The 15,229-nt window shown below is 40.2% G+C and overlaps 1 protein-coding gene across 1 annotated transcript in view; it reads left to right on the top strand.

The window, feature by feature from the left end:
* The window catches only part of GNGT2 (G protein subunit gamma transducin 2), a 128,104-nt gene that overhangs the window by 72,393 nt on the left and 40,482 nt on the right, over positions 1–15,229 (top strand). Inside the window, exon 2 of the mRNA XM_044055262.1 lies at positions 9,442–9,531. Within this exon, the coding sequence (XP_043911197.1) occupies positions 9,448–9,531 (84 nt within the window). The 5' untranslated portion in view covers positions 9,442–9,447. The remainder of the gene's footprint in view (positions 1–9,441; positions 9,532–15,229) is intronic.

The raw sequence follows: 15,229 nt of genomic DNA, 5'->3' as shown, positions 1-15,229 counted from the left end.
TTATCACTTATTCACTTCCCATAATTTCAAACTTTATTTTTCCTCTAAACTGCTTGCCATTATATCTTTACATTTTGTATTTCCTTCAGCAAAGAATGCTCAGAGCTCTCAAGATTACTTGCTTGCACCTGCAGACAGCTCATCTCCATGCAATCTTTGTAGATTTCACTCAGAACAGAATGTTTATCTGCCTTTAGTTGCAGACTTCTTGACTCCCAATGAACATTTCTAATGGAAAAAGTCAAGTTTATATATTTGCAGATGTAAGAAATGTAACATTTTTCATGTCTTTCACATAATTTTATCTTATTTTTAAAACTTTCTTGTTTATAACTTAGGCAGTGATCTAGACATTCACCCTTGTATAAATAAGATTCAACATATAAAGTAATCAGTGTACTTCTATACACCACCCCACCCCAGCACAGCAGCCCAAGCTCATAGCATATTACCATTAATCTTGCTTTTGTCCAGCCTTTCTTCTCTTAGTATATTGTAAAGCCTATAAGTCTATATATCTTTTAACCAAAAAAGTACTTGTTTACTTTAGTATCTTTAACACATTCAACACTCTCTGAAAAGACTCCCCTGATTTCACACTACACAAAATTGATTTACTTTATATAACATGCAGCTTCTATACATCACCCCACCCCAGCACAGCAGCCCAAGCTCACAGCATATTACCATTAATCTTGCTTTTGTCCAGCCTTTCTTCTTCTCTTATTATATTGTAAAGCCTAAAAAAGTACTTGTTTACTTTAGTATCTTTAACACATTCAACACTCTCATGATTTCACACTTCAAACAATTGATTTACTTTATATAACATGCAGTTTATATAATTAAATGTTTTATACAAATGCTAATAAGAACAAAAAAGTGTTACTTACAGTTATTTTGTCCCTCTAAGTGCCCTTTTAAACATGAATGACATAAAGTGGGGCATATGCTTTACAGTCCACTCACATGTTTATCAGAGTTAGCAAAAGTCCATTTTTTCAGCCACTTTTTCTTGCAAAGGCATTTCACAAATGTGACTGATGCTTTATATCTCCCATTTATTCACTAATTTTAGTGTTACTGATCTTCTTTGTGCTCATTTCCCTCTCCCAATACTAGACTCTGGTTCAAGTCCAAGGTACTCCTGATTCTTCTAGTCAACTCCTGTTCTTTTTTCTGTCTCTTAAGCATTTTCCTTGGGAACATTGGAAAAGGTTTCCTTGCAAAGCTCTATGAACTTTATTATCAGAAGAATAAGAAGCAGAGTTCCCTTTTGAGCTCCCTTCTGCTTGTTGGCTCACTTTCTGTTGGATAAACTTTTTTAATTTCTCCATAGCCTGTGCTGCATCAAAAAAGTTTATTTATTTTATTTTACATTTGTTTACCGGGATAGTCTGACTGGGTACATGTCCATTTTCAATGGAGTCCCGGGGAGAAAAGCTCCGCATAGACAAACTTACATAGATTACACAGAAGTTAGCAAACAATTATAAAAACAAAGTGATTAAATACAATGGGTTAGTAGTGTTCCCTAGTAGGGACTCACTATTCTCATGGATAGACAATTAAAAGTAAGAGACATCAGATTGGAAGCAGAGCTTGATAATGTAGTTGCAAGTTATGATAATTGCAAAATATGCCTTTAGTTTATAACTTAATCAGGGTTGGTACATGGGCATAGCCAATTCACTTTGAGATACTGTTTGAAGTTTTTTATTGAAGAGACTTTTGGAGGATTGTAGGGTTATATAGTTTGGCAATGAATTCCAGGTTTTGCCAATGAAGTTGGCAAACAGGGATTCACCAGCAGAGTTATTAGCTTTGTGGGTTTGGACCAGTAGTTTATTGGCTGACCATAGGGATCTTAGGTTGCTATATGGCTTAATAATATTTTTAAGTGAGGGGGTATCCTCAGGGTGGTACAAAATGTTGTGCGCTATAAAGAGTTGATTGAATTAAATTAAGCTGGGCAGTTCTAGCCACTCTAGTTGTTTAAGGTTCTGGCAGTGGTGGGTTCTATAGGTGGAGCCAGTGGCGAATCTGGCAATATGATTGTAGCTATGGGACAGCTTACCTAGTTCGGATTTGTAAAGGTTTGAGAGTATAGGCGAGGCATATGAAAGAGTAGAGAGTAGGTGTGATCGGGCGATTGCAGTCCTAGCCAGTGGGGTTAAAAATGTCTTGTTTCTATACAGTGATCCAAGCTTCTTATTGATGGTCTGTATGGTTTTGTTGACCTGTAGGTCAAATTTGAGATTATTGTCTATGATAACCCCTAGCAGTTTGGTGTGATTATCTGGGGAAATAGTGGTACCATTGTTAGATGTGACAGAGAATGAAAGTGTGGTGGATCTACTAGTGGGAGCGAAGAGTAGAAGTTTAGTTTTATTGGGGTTCAGAAGTAGGTGCTGGTTGGTGAGCCAGTTCTCGATAGTGTTAAATGCATTTTGTGTTAAGATTTGCAAGTCAGATGGGGAGGTGGCTGGGCAGATGAGAGTGGAATCATCTGCGTATTGAATGCAGGTGGCTTTAGGGATAGCAGTGTGGAGGTTGTTGATAAAAATAGAGAAGAGTAGTGGACCTAGTATGGACCCTTGAGGGACACCAAGTGTGAGTGTTAACTGGCTGGAGAGGTTGCCCTGCCATAGTACCGCCTGCTGTCTACCAGTCAGGTAGGACTGGAACCACTGGATAGCAGGCTTGTTAAGGGAAATAGATTTTAGTGAAAGAATGAGAAGTTCATGGTTGACCATGTCAAAGGCATTTGATAGGTCAAGAAAGAGGGCAGAGGTTACCCTATTGTCATTTCTGTTTTGGTTTATGGCAGTAGTAAAGGAAAGGAGGGCTGAGGTGTTGCTGTGGTATGGCCTGAAACCATGCTGGGAGTCGGATAGTAGGTTATTCTGTGAAAGGTATTGCATTAGTTGCTTGTGTACACATTTCTCCATTATTTTGGCTAGTGGTGAAAGAATGGCAATGGGTCTATAGTTGGATATGTCTGAGGAGCTACCACCTTTATGGAGTGGGATGATGTGAGATATTTTCCAGAGAGAGGGGATAGCATTTTCAGATAAGGTTCTGTTGATGAGGATAGATATGGGATATGCAATGGCATCTGCAGCTATTTGTAGGTACTCTGCAGGGAGGAGGTCAGCAGTGAGGGTGGTAGGTTATAGTTTTTTTAGAAGTGTTTTGATAAAACTAGTGGATATTGGTTTGAAGCTAAATTCTGGGAGATTATTAGGTATATTAGGCATGTGGTTTAAATTAGAGGGGGTTAGTTGATTTGCTAGGGATTGGATTGTTTCAGTGAAAAAGTTATTAAAGATGCTAGCTATTGTCTCTGGGGAATTATGGGTGTAGTTAGCCGGGGTTGGGGTGGTGGAGTGACCTGGACAAAGTAGTTGATTTAAGCCTGCCCAAAATGTTTGCGGGTTATTGTGGTGTTTTTGTAGGAGATTGTGGTAGAAGTTTTTTTATCCAATAAAATATATTTGATCCTCCAGGAAAAAGAGTCTGAAGACAGCTGGATATAGCAGCTTGAATCTCACATTTGTCTCATAGGTTCATAGGTTCATACTAGGGTATCTGCCCTAGGGCATTTATAAGCCTAGCCAGAGTGTGTTTGGCTTTTGCCATCCATTTTAAATTTATTTTGCTATGCCCTTTTTCAAGGTTAGTATACTGTGCCTCTGTCTAACAGTGACACAGAAGTGATACTCGGGGTAAACCTACGATCTCCCATCCACTCATCAAGATTCCTCTTGAAGAGAGTCAATGAGGGACTCTGCCTAACCTGGAATGGGATTTTATTCCAGAGTGAAGGGAACCTCTGGGTTATGAATCTGTCCCTCCAGCATGTCCTATTTATTTCAGTGCTGAGGTTCAAGTCTCTCGAGCGCGTAGCTCGATGGGATTTGGATTTTCTGAGGTGCAGCATGTCTATTAATTCCGGGTTGGACACGGCTTTATACGTCAGGCATAGATCGCCTCTGAGCAGGCGGTATGCCACTGAGAAGAGCTGGAGTTTCTTTAACCGGGCAGCATATGGCATCTGTTTGAGCCCTTTGATCTTCTTGGTGAGGTACTTTTGGGGTCTTTCCAGTTGCTGCAGGTGTCTGGTAAGGTACATCCCAAAAGGGGCATTGTACTCAATTATGGGTGGGATGAGTAAAGAGGCACGATGACCTCCCCTGATCTAGATGTGAATCCCTTCATGATTAGGTAGGCTATATAAAATGTTTTTCTAACCACTTTGGCCACGTGGTTGTCAAATGAGAGATTGCTATCAACTTGGGTCCCCAGGTCCCTAATTACTTCTTCTGTACTTAATGGATTACCACCTATGTGGTAATTTGTGGGCACTTTGTTTTTGCCAAAGGGGATGACTATACACTTTTTAGCATTTAGCTTGAGGCCATGGCTCTGGCACCAGTTGTCTGTTTCTATGAGGCCCTTTTGGAGGATGCTTGTGTCGGCTGGAGAGTCGATTATGGCACCTAGTTTGCAGTCATCTGCGAACTTGGTCAGCCGCAGTCCTTCCGTGTTGGCCTGTACCTCCGAGAAATATATACTGAACAAGAGAGGTCCCAGGACTGAGCCTTGTGGGATGCCACTTGTAACTGGTTTGGAGTCTGACATGGCTCCAGCAATTCTAACCATGTGGGTTCTGTCCTTGAGCCAGTTTGCAACCCATCTAGTGACATAGGGGTTTATATTTAAGCTGGTGAGCTTATCTATAATGCCCGAGTGCGGTATTGTATTGAAAGCTTTTGCGAGGTCTAGGTAGGCTGTGTGGACCACCTTCCCCTCGTCAATGGCCTTGGTGACTGTTTCAAAGAAATCAACCAGGTTTAAGAGGCAGGATCTGCCCTTAACAAAGCTGAACTGGGTAGGATCCAGTGTCTGTAGGTCCCCAATATCTTTATTTATGAGGTCCATGATGATCCTTTCCATAGCTTTGCAGACCAAGCTAGTCAGGCTTATGGGGCGATAGTTTCCAGGATCCATTGAGGCACCACCTTTGTGGAGAGGGACCACTGTTGCTGTACGCCACTCTTTGGATACATATCCTGTAGTAAGGCTGAGATTGAACAGTAGTTTTATGTTTGGGTTAAGCTCTTCTTGGAGTTCATGTAGGACGCAGCCCGGGACACCGTCTGGTCCCATTGATGCTGTGCTTTTTGCTTTGGAGAGGGCAGCTCTTACCTGAGCATCTGAGATGTCAGGGGGGCAGCACTTTGCTGGGATAGATATTGGCCCTTTTGGTGGGGAGGGGGGGGAGTTTGCGCTGAACCTGTCAGCTAGGATGTTGGCAATGTCTGTGGGTTCGGTGTATTTTTTGTCATTTTGGACTAATTCTGAGCACATCTGGGAATTCCCACCCAGGTTCCTAACATAACTAAAGAAAGCCTTGTGATTATCTTTAGTGTCCTGTGCAATTTTTCTCTCAAAGCTGGCCTTAGACAATTTTATGAGTGCCCGTAGTTTTTTGCTAATACTGATCAGAGATGCCTTCCCTTTTAGGGATTTTGCTCTATCATGTAGTAGCTTCCTCCTTCTACTGTATAGTTTGTTTATGGCTGGGGTCCACCAGACAGGACGTCTGCCTTTGGAGGATTGGGTCTTGGTTTTATTTGGGATTGCATGATCCATGCATTCCTGAAGGTGTTCATAGAATGCGTTTATAAAGGATTCTGCGGTCTGGGCCGTATTTTCCACAGGGCCGGGGGCTTTGAAGGATTCCACCTCGGTTTTGAGGAGTGTGAAATTTGCTTTAGAGAAGTTTTTCACTGTGGTTTTCTGGGCAGGAGGTGGAGTCGGGATGTGAATATCCAGTGAGATTAGTTTATGGTCTGATCTTACCAGTGAGGGATTCACTTCTGGTCTGGGGCATACCCCTTTCTTTCTCTTTTATGGATCTGAAAGCTATACATGAATAGCATAGCACTACAGTTCATGTATGCCTGCATGTGCTAACAGACTACTTTATTTTTGAGATGCGTCAGTCTGTGACCTCACATTGTCAGTTCTTGTGAGATCTGCACAGTGTTGTATTTGACATCTCTCTGGATTGTAATTTGCATTTCTATGCATGTGCTTCCATACTGCTTGTTTACATGGCACTGGGCAAAGCTAGTTGCATGGAAACATTGCCTATGTCATTTTGATGGATCCCTATTGAAATGTTGGTACACAGAGTTTTGACATGCAAAAAAAAACCCACCATAAGTACAAGGGAAGAGCAAATATCAAACATTGCTCTTTTCCTTTAAACTTGTTTTTGGAGGGGGCAAGCCCCCCACTTCAAAAACATAACTACACTAATTCCATGATTTCCGAATCTTAGAGAAAAGGGGTATTATGAGGAATGGCCATCTTCGACTTAGTATAGAAAGTCTATTTTTTTGGCCATTCAGTCTCATGATTTCTGGACTTGTTTTACCAAGTCCTGACATTTCAAATGGTTACCGATTTTGATATTTAATTGCTATGTCTTTGCAAAGTGCCATCCAGGTGCGTAAGACTTATTTATGCAGGAACACAGTGCATCTCTGTGAATCCTGGCCTCTGTCTTGAAACTTTTCCCGCTAAGATTCCTCTGTTGAGCACTGTTGAGCATAAATTTAATAAATAAGTAAATAAATAATTTAGCATGCAAGCAAATAAATCTTCTGGCTTTTCCCGGTTAGGGGTTGCCGCAGCGGAACTCCGGTCTGCTAATGATTGGCAGTAGATTTTTACAGTGCCGAGTTGCCAGCCCAATGCCCAACCTTCAGCGAAGGCACGCTCATTTACGCGTGTCTTTCTAACGCCACTTGACTGTGGGGAGGACATGCAGAGTCCATACAGAAGGCGCTCCAGACGAGAATCAAATGGGAGAACCTCTTGCTGTGAGGCGACAATGCTACCTCTGCACAACCGTGGCATAATAGCATGCAAGCAAATAAATAAATAACTAAATGAAAGAAAATGACAGATTTGGCAGATAGTGCACTGAATGACAAGACATGCAGAGACAGCTTGTTGGAATTGTAAGGATTGCTCTACACAACTGTGGCAAAAACAGAGGAGCAAAGAAAATAATGTAAATGGTGGATGATTCAGCCTACTTTATTTTACTGCTGTTGCTTAGTCCACACAAAGTATTGTGCACTGCCACAGAAACCTCAAGCCAGGGTGCTTACCCTTTTCTTTTTTTCACACTTGTAGATCCTGCTGTTGTATATGAGCATCAGACCACATTGGTTGAGGTGGTATCCCTTGGTACAACTTTGTCCTAGGGCACCATCTCTTACACTGTATGTGCCTTACACATCTGTACAGGCTCTATCATCCCATGACTAAATTTGTCTGCTTCTACACTATTATATTATCTTAGTGTTTGTTGTTCCTGTTGCACAACTTCCATGTGCAAGTTTGCTTTAGTTCCTCCCTGCAGCTAGATTCATGGTCAGAGCAGCATTTATCAAAAAATCTGCTGACGTTTTTCAAAAGGTTATCTATTTCTTTAGCCAGTATTCCACCTGTCAAATACATATCTTCTTTTTCTCTTTCACGTCATGTGATTATAGCTGATATACATGATAAATAAGATCAGCCAAGTGAATACATGGAACCGGTTACTAGTGAAAGAAATGGGGTAAAAACTACGTAGAAATTTAAAATGCATCTTACAGTACCCAGAATCTTAATGAAAGAAAAAGAAAAGCAAAGCGGACATGATTTACTGACTCTTGTAACTGTTGAATGGAATGGAAATGATTGGTCACTTCAGCACAACACCCTTCACCTTTCACCTCATTCAGCAGATCTATGCATGTTATCTAATCTTTAATCTGTTTCCATTTTACTCTGCAAATAAATGCTGGTCCAGGAATTAGTATCAATGCATATTTTTTTTCAGACACTAACACTGAATGTTTCAGTTTCACCTCAGCATGAACAATAATGGTGATATTTTAAGCTTTACCTTATGGAATTGTGACAGGAAGAATAATGGCTACTTGGTTATATATAGCTCTGTTAACCAGGTTATCCCAGTGGACACAAATCTCTTTTCAGAGGCAACCTGGGAACAACTTTTGGTTAAAGTACCAGAACAGAGTCAAACAGCAACTATGGGAATCAAACATAGGGCTGCAGCAAAGGCTAGATTTAGTAGCACACAGCCTTAGGCCTCTACACCGAAAGGCCAGACAATTAATAAAGCACTATCATACCATGACAGGTAGAAAATGCCGAGAACCCATTCACTAGTTGCAGTAGCATCTCTTTTCATTAGTTACATTTTTTCAGTCATTTGTCATGTGGTGGTGATTTGGAATAAGACTATTAACAGGAAACTTGGATTTGTATCTGTAAGGAATAAAATGTAGCACAATTTATTTAGATGAGAACAGATGGGCCCACAAATGTTGAGTATTGTTTTTGTCATATATAGCGCATCAGCTCCTGTGTCTGTTAACTAATGAGATAGACTGTTAAGACTATTGCGAGTACAGTGTGTTTATGAATATGCATAAAGCTTCATTTAAAGTACAGCGTCACTTGTATTTATCACTTACCCATGAGTGGGCTATGAGCAGTAGTCTGGGAAGTGCGTGTGTAGACGTAGAATACATTTGATTGACAAAGCTTGCCACGCTGCAGTTTGCATTTGTTATCAGTAGGCAGGGATTTAAGTTGGAGTGGCTGAGATGATTATTAGTGAGTTACATTCTTGAGCAAGGTTGGACTGTTCATCTTAAATGCATCCAAATAAACATGACCATAAAAGAATTTAAAATAATTCATCTATTGCTGTTTACTATTCTTAATCATAGGAATAACTCTCAACTGTTCCTAATTTTGCCTCGTTATTTTCACCCTTCTCCTCTTAAAATGTTTGATTTTCTGGTAAACCACTAAGAATTTATTCTTATTGCTCAGAAATGACATACCGATACAAAACCTATTGTTCTATTAATTCACTAAGTGAATCAGATTAATATTTAAAAATTATCCCTGATTTTGAAACTTTGTCCATTAGTTTTGCCTTTGCCTCTAATTCTACATTTTGAAAGAAATTTCTGTAATCTTTAACAAAAAAATCATACCATGCTACTGCTAGAGAGAAAATAACCCTGGTAAGCAGCAGAACCTGCTCTTTGTGACACGTGAAATGTTCACCAAATATAACATAGTCCAGACACCCTGAAAGTCATGCTGACGACATAATTATAAAATGTTAGAAAGAGAAGTGAGCAAACGCTTACGGAAAACCCAAGAAATGGTGCAAATATGTTTTCAAAGAATGGTGCTTTCCTCCTTGGCTACTGCTGTTGAAATTCTTGTTAAGACACTTCTCCTTGTTTCTTCTTTAAAAGAACTTTTATTAAAATGTTTTAAAACAAAAAACAAAACAATTATAAAATATGGTTTTCTGTTCTAATGCAGGGCAACATGGCTCATGATCTCACAGAAAAAGACATCTTAAAAATGGAAGTTGAACAGCTTCGAAAGGAAGTGAAAAATGAACGACAAATGGTAAATATTTCCTCTTTATCCTTTGGGTTGTGGTAAACTCCAAGAGACTATAAATATTTTTTTTCACATTATATTGAGTCATATTTATGCAAAGAAGCACAGACACAGAAATAATGTAATCTGTCCAGATCTGCACACTTAGTATGAGACAGTCAGAGGTTGGCGGGATATAGTGTTCTATATATGTAATAATACATTTTAAATCATAAATATTAAAAAATAACACCTAAGGCACTTTTGTGATAACAGTAGGAGGTGCCCCCTTTTGAGTCAATGATATATTCAGAACGAAACATTGCAATGAGGAACACAGGGCTTTGGTTAGGGCAGAAAAAGATATCAAGAACTGACATCATTCTCAGGGAGAGCAGCTTGCATTATTGCTAGACTGGATATATGTCTAGCCACAACAGCCGACAATGAAATATAATGTGTTAAGGAACTGACATCAGGTAATATAGCCAGGAGGTGTAAAAACAGAATTCTTTATAAGCTCTTTAACAGCTTCTATAATACTAACTATGGATCTTAAATTAAGACTGTGATGCATGAACCTGTTGTACTCTGCTCAAGTGCCAGGCTTACACCAAATGTGACATGCTAAAATCACAGTTTTGAGATCTGTCCCCATGCAAGCGTGCAACTATGTGATTCTTATACACATCTAGGCAGAATAAACTAGAAAAAAATCAACTGGTATAGACCTTCTAGCAGCCCTCCAGAAACAGTAATCTACCACTGTTGTCAGAATTGGTGCACCCCTCATCTTTTAGTAGAAGTCAGCTGAGACCACCACAAGCTCCTACACATACATTTTAAGGGGTTAGAGTAATGGTTAATGTGCTTACCTCACAGTCAGAAGGTTTTAGGGTTTGATTCTCACCTTTGAGGAAAATTGTCTAGGCTTAAAATAGCCCACAAGAGCAGCTAGCCTAGTGCTTCCCTATAAACATACCTCTCAACTGTCTAGGTTTTGCTTGAGCTACCCCATGTCCAACTAACCATGGGAAAAATCCATTACCATAGTCTTGCTAGCTACAGATCCCACACCATGAGTCAGGAAATCAATTCATCAAATCTGAACTTACTAGAGTCACTCACCATCCAGCCCAATACCATATTCATGGGAGATTTAAACTACCCATCCATTAATTGGGAGGCTACATGACCACTAACATGCAGGCCCAAAGATTTCTTGACTTTGTAAATTCAAATGCCTTGGAGCAGCTAGTTTGCACTCTCACTAGGTGGACAGATATCCTCGATCTGGTAATCACAAACTCACAAACATGGGGAGTGCTGCCCCACCCCCAGTATGATGTCCTGACTGATAGGATCAGATCACAAAGTGGTCTCTCTTTAAATTAAGGTATAACTAGCCCCCTCACATAAACCCAAAAGCTTAAGGAATTGCATAGCTAGTTTGTAAACTCCCTCAAATCCAGAAGACACAGACAACTATGCAGAGGAGTGCACAAAAGCCCTGTACAAACATATATGGCCATATAAACAACTGCACAGAAATGGCAGTACCAGACTAGAATATACCCAGGTCAAACCACAAAAACAGCCGCCCTGCTGGACCTCTGGTATTAATAGATTGTACAACAAATGAAAGAAATTCATGTTGAGAAGTAAGAGGGAATGTGCACAACAGAGCAAAAAGTCCTTCATTAGTCTAAACAAGCAAACCGGGAAACTAATCACGTCCCTTAAGGACAGGTTGCTACTATGCACTGTAAAGCTAAAACATGGCTTCAATGTGGCCAGACAATATACCAGGTTGCCTCTTAAACTGCTTAAATCATGACTTATCAGGTCCGTTAGGATCTCTATTTAACCACAGCCTCTGGACTGGCTTAGTCCCAAAAGAGTAGAGGGCAGCAACAATTATTCCCCTGCATAAAGGGGGGACCATCTACTGACCTAGGAAATTACAGACCCATAAATTTGATTAGTCATATAGGTAAGGCCATGTAAAGATTAATCATGGACCTGATAAATAATGACATAGGAAACCTCCAAACACTGGACCCAACCTAATTTGGCTTTGTCAAGGGCAGATCATGCCTACTGAATCTGGTGGAGTTCTTTGAAAAAATCACTAAGGTCATGGATGAAGCTAAAGCAATAATTACCACCTACCTTGACCTAGCCAAGGCATTTGACACAATTCCCCACTCACGTATTATAAATTAATTAACAAAGCTGGGCATTAATTCCTATGTCTCCAGATGGATAGCCAACTGGCTCATGGACAGGACACATGGTTAAAGTGAGTGAATCCATGTACAGCAAGAGGCCAGTTACTAGTGGTGTGCCACAGGGCTCAGTGCTGGGACTACTGCTTTTCAGACTATACTTCACTGACGTCAAGGCCAATATAGAAGGCCTCTGGATGACAAAGTTTGCCGATGACTGCAAGCTGGAGGCAATCATTGACTCTCCCAATGATGTAGATATCCTTCAGGATGGTCTAGAGCAGACAAATGGTTGGTGCCAGAACTATAGCCTAAAATGTAATGCCAAAAAATGCATTATCGTACCCTTTGGGACCCCCCCCCCACAAATTAGACAATCAATAGCACACCTCTAAGAGAAGACTCAAAGAAGTCTAGATAAACAGATATATAGTAGCCTGAACTTTGACCACTATGTATGTACAGTGGTTAAGTCGTCCTTCTGTGTGACTCAACTTGTAAGTAAATGTATGGCATCCAGATCCAAGGAAATTATAGTTCCACAGTACTCAGCCTTTATTAGACCAATAAATGAGTACTTACAGCAACTGGAGCGACCTCAGAGGTTTCTCACAAAAAAGTACAGGGTGTTAACAACATGTCCTATGCGGATAGACTAAAAGCCCTATCCCTTTACTCTGTCTGCTACTGATTATTAACAGGCGACCTATGCCTGACCTACAAGGCACTCACAAATCAAGTCCTGATAGAGCTGCTACACATCTGCAAGTCAAACAGCATGAGGGTCACCCAATCTAGGGATCTAAACTTACAGAAATACGTACATACAAATATTTCAAGCACAGGCATTAATGCCCTTCTAGCTTGTCAATATTTTTATTTATTTATTTATTTTACATTTGTTAACTGGGGGTGTCTGGCTGAGCTGAAAAGGCCTTTTTTCAGCAGAGGCCCAGGGAAAAAAGCTCCAAATAGAGAAATTATAGATACATTTAGATATTTAGACACGATCAGTATACGCACAAATTACAATAGACATGTTTTTACAGTGGTATGCAGCACATCAGCAATTACAGTGGAGAGAACAAACAAGAAAATATTAATTTAAAAATAAAGGTAATTAATAGATTTGTGGTGTACAGCTGAAATTTGGAACATAGGTAGAATATTTATTTATTTTATTTATTTATTTGCAGTTGGTTTACCAGGATAGTCCATTGGGCCAGAAGAACCCGTTTTCAATGGAGTCCTGGGGAGAAAAGCTCCGATATAGACAACATTAGGTACATACAATAACTACAAGATAATTATACAGAGTAGAGATAATGCATTAATACATTTAGGTATAAATTTGAGAGACATTCAAAAAATGTGGAGAAAAGCTCTGATATAGACAAAATTAGGTGTGTGCTATAACTACAAGATAATTATACAGAGTAGAGATAAAACATTAATACATTTAGGCTTAAATTTGAAAAATATTCAAGAATAAAAACAGTTTTGAGATATGCCTTCATTATTAAATAACCATTGTGAGGGAACATAAGCTTTAATGGGATGAGTTGTGTGTCATAGGTGTGAGGGAGATGTAATGTTATAGATCTATGAGGGAACAATCCCATTGGGATCTTAGATATATATGGAGTGATTTTTTGAACATGAATTTGTTGGTGATAGTACGAATGGATGGAGGAAGGGAGTTCCAGAGACAAGCAAGGTTAAAAGATAGTAAGTGTTTGCCTGGGGGATGACATGGTTTGTGTACTACTAATAGGTTTTGATTGTTAGACCTTAGGACTCTGTTTGGTAGGTGCATTTTGAAGGCGGAAGACAGGGAGGGACAAAGAGAAGGGCTGAGAATGAGTTTGTGAGCGACAGTCAGCTAAATATATGTGAGTTGATTTGGTAATTCAAGCCAATTTAATTTTGAGAAGAAGAACAGTGGTGGGTAGAGGACCTGTGGCTGTTGGCAATTTGGCTATTTTGTTATAGCAAGAAGAAAGTTGTTTTAGGGAGGCCTGAAGATTAGTCAGTAATGGAGCCCCATAGAGAAGGGAGGGATGAGAAAAGAGGCGAGTGTAATTTTGGAGGAGCTTGTAAGGTATTGGTTCTGACGATAGAGCATACCTAGTTTTTGATGTTTTTTTTTTATATTTAGTAGTAGATGGGAATTGTAACTGAGCCGATTGTCAATTAGTATGCCTAGAAGCTTAGTTTCAGACACTAGTTCTAGGGGTGAGTTATTTAGGCTGGTGATTAAGAAGGAGTTGATATTGAAGGAGGTAGCTTTGGAAGGGGTGAATACCATAAGTTTTGTTTTGGAGGCATTGAGTGCTAAGTGGTTTATTTTCATCCAATGTTCGGTTATTGAAAAGGCTTGCTGAGTAAGTTTTTGGAGCAGTGAGGGGGAGGTGGCAGAGCAGATAATGGTGGAATCATCTGCATATTGGATGATGTTTGCAAAAGGGATAGATTTATGAAAGTCATTGACAAATATATTGAAGAGGAGGGGGCCCAGAATAGATCCTTGGGGAACTCCAGTGGGGGTGCTAAGGAATGGGGAAGTGGCCTTCTTCCATATAACTGCTTGGTGTCTATTTGACAGATAGCTGGAAAACCAATTTATGGAAGAGGGAGAGAGGTTAAGTCTTGACAGTTTAGTTGGAAGCAGATTGTGTGAGATGGTGTCAAAGGCTTTGGATAGGTCAAGAAGTAGGGTAGAGACAGTGTGTCTGGAATCACGTGCATTATTGACAGTCTCAAGAAAGGATAAGAGGGCAGTCATAGTACTGTGGTTTGGCCTGAATCCATGTTGGGTAGGGGTTAGCAGGTTGTTATCTAAGAGATGTGGCAAGAGTTGGAGGTGAATACATTTTTCCAGAAGTTTAGAAATGGGGGATAGAATAGCAATAGGATGAAAATTATTGACGTTGCAATTGTTACCTCCTTTATGAAGGGGGATAATGAATGCTTGCTTCCAGAGTTGAGGCACAGTGCATTCTTGGATGGAACGGTTTATTAGAATGCTAATGGGATAGGCAATGGCATCTGCAGCTATGTGTAGGAAATAAGAGGGAATGTTATCAGGGGCATTAGTACATGGCTTTAATTTCTGGAGAAGTTTCTTAATAGTGGAAGTAGATACAGGTTTTAAAGTGAATGGGGAGGGAGGTAGAGAAGGTGAATTTGAGGAGGGTTCAGTAGGTGGGGAAGTAATAGTAGAGGAAGAGGTGGTAGATGGGTTGTGTGAAGTGGGGTTAGGGTCGATTATGGTATGAGGAGGGGGTGTGTTGGATGGTGTGGGGGAGCAGGAGAAGGAGGAGGTGAGTTTGCTAATAGAGTCGATGAAAAAGGAGTTGAAGTGAGTAGCTAAGTCCAAGACTTGGATGTTTGGGTCTGGGGTTGGGGTGTGTGGTTTGCTGGGGTTGAGGAGGGTGGAAATTCCCTTCCAGAATCTTTGGGGGTTAGTTTTATTATTGTTCTGGAGTGTGATGAAG

This window comes from Protopterus annectens, chromosome 13.part0, assembly GCF_019279795.1.
Source record: "Protopterus annectens isolate FY-2018-M chromosome 13.part0, PAN1.0, whole genome shotgun sequence".
NCBI classification, from domain to species: Eukaryota; Metazoa; Chordata; order Ceratodontiformes; family Protopteridae; genus Protopterus; species Protopterus annectens.
The sequence above is the reverse complement of the archived record's forward strand: the minus strand, read 5'-3'. Positions and strand labels throughout refer to the sequence as shown.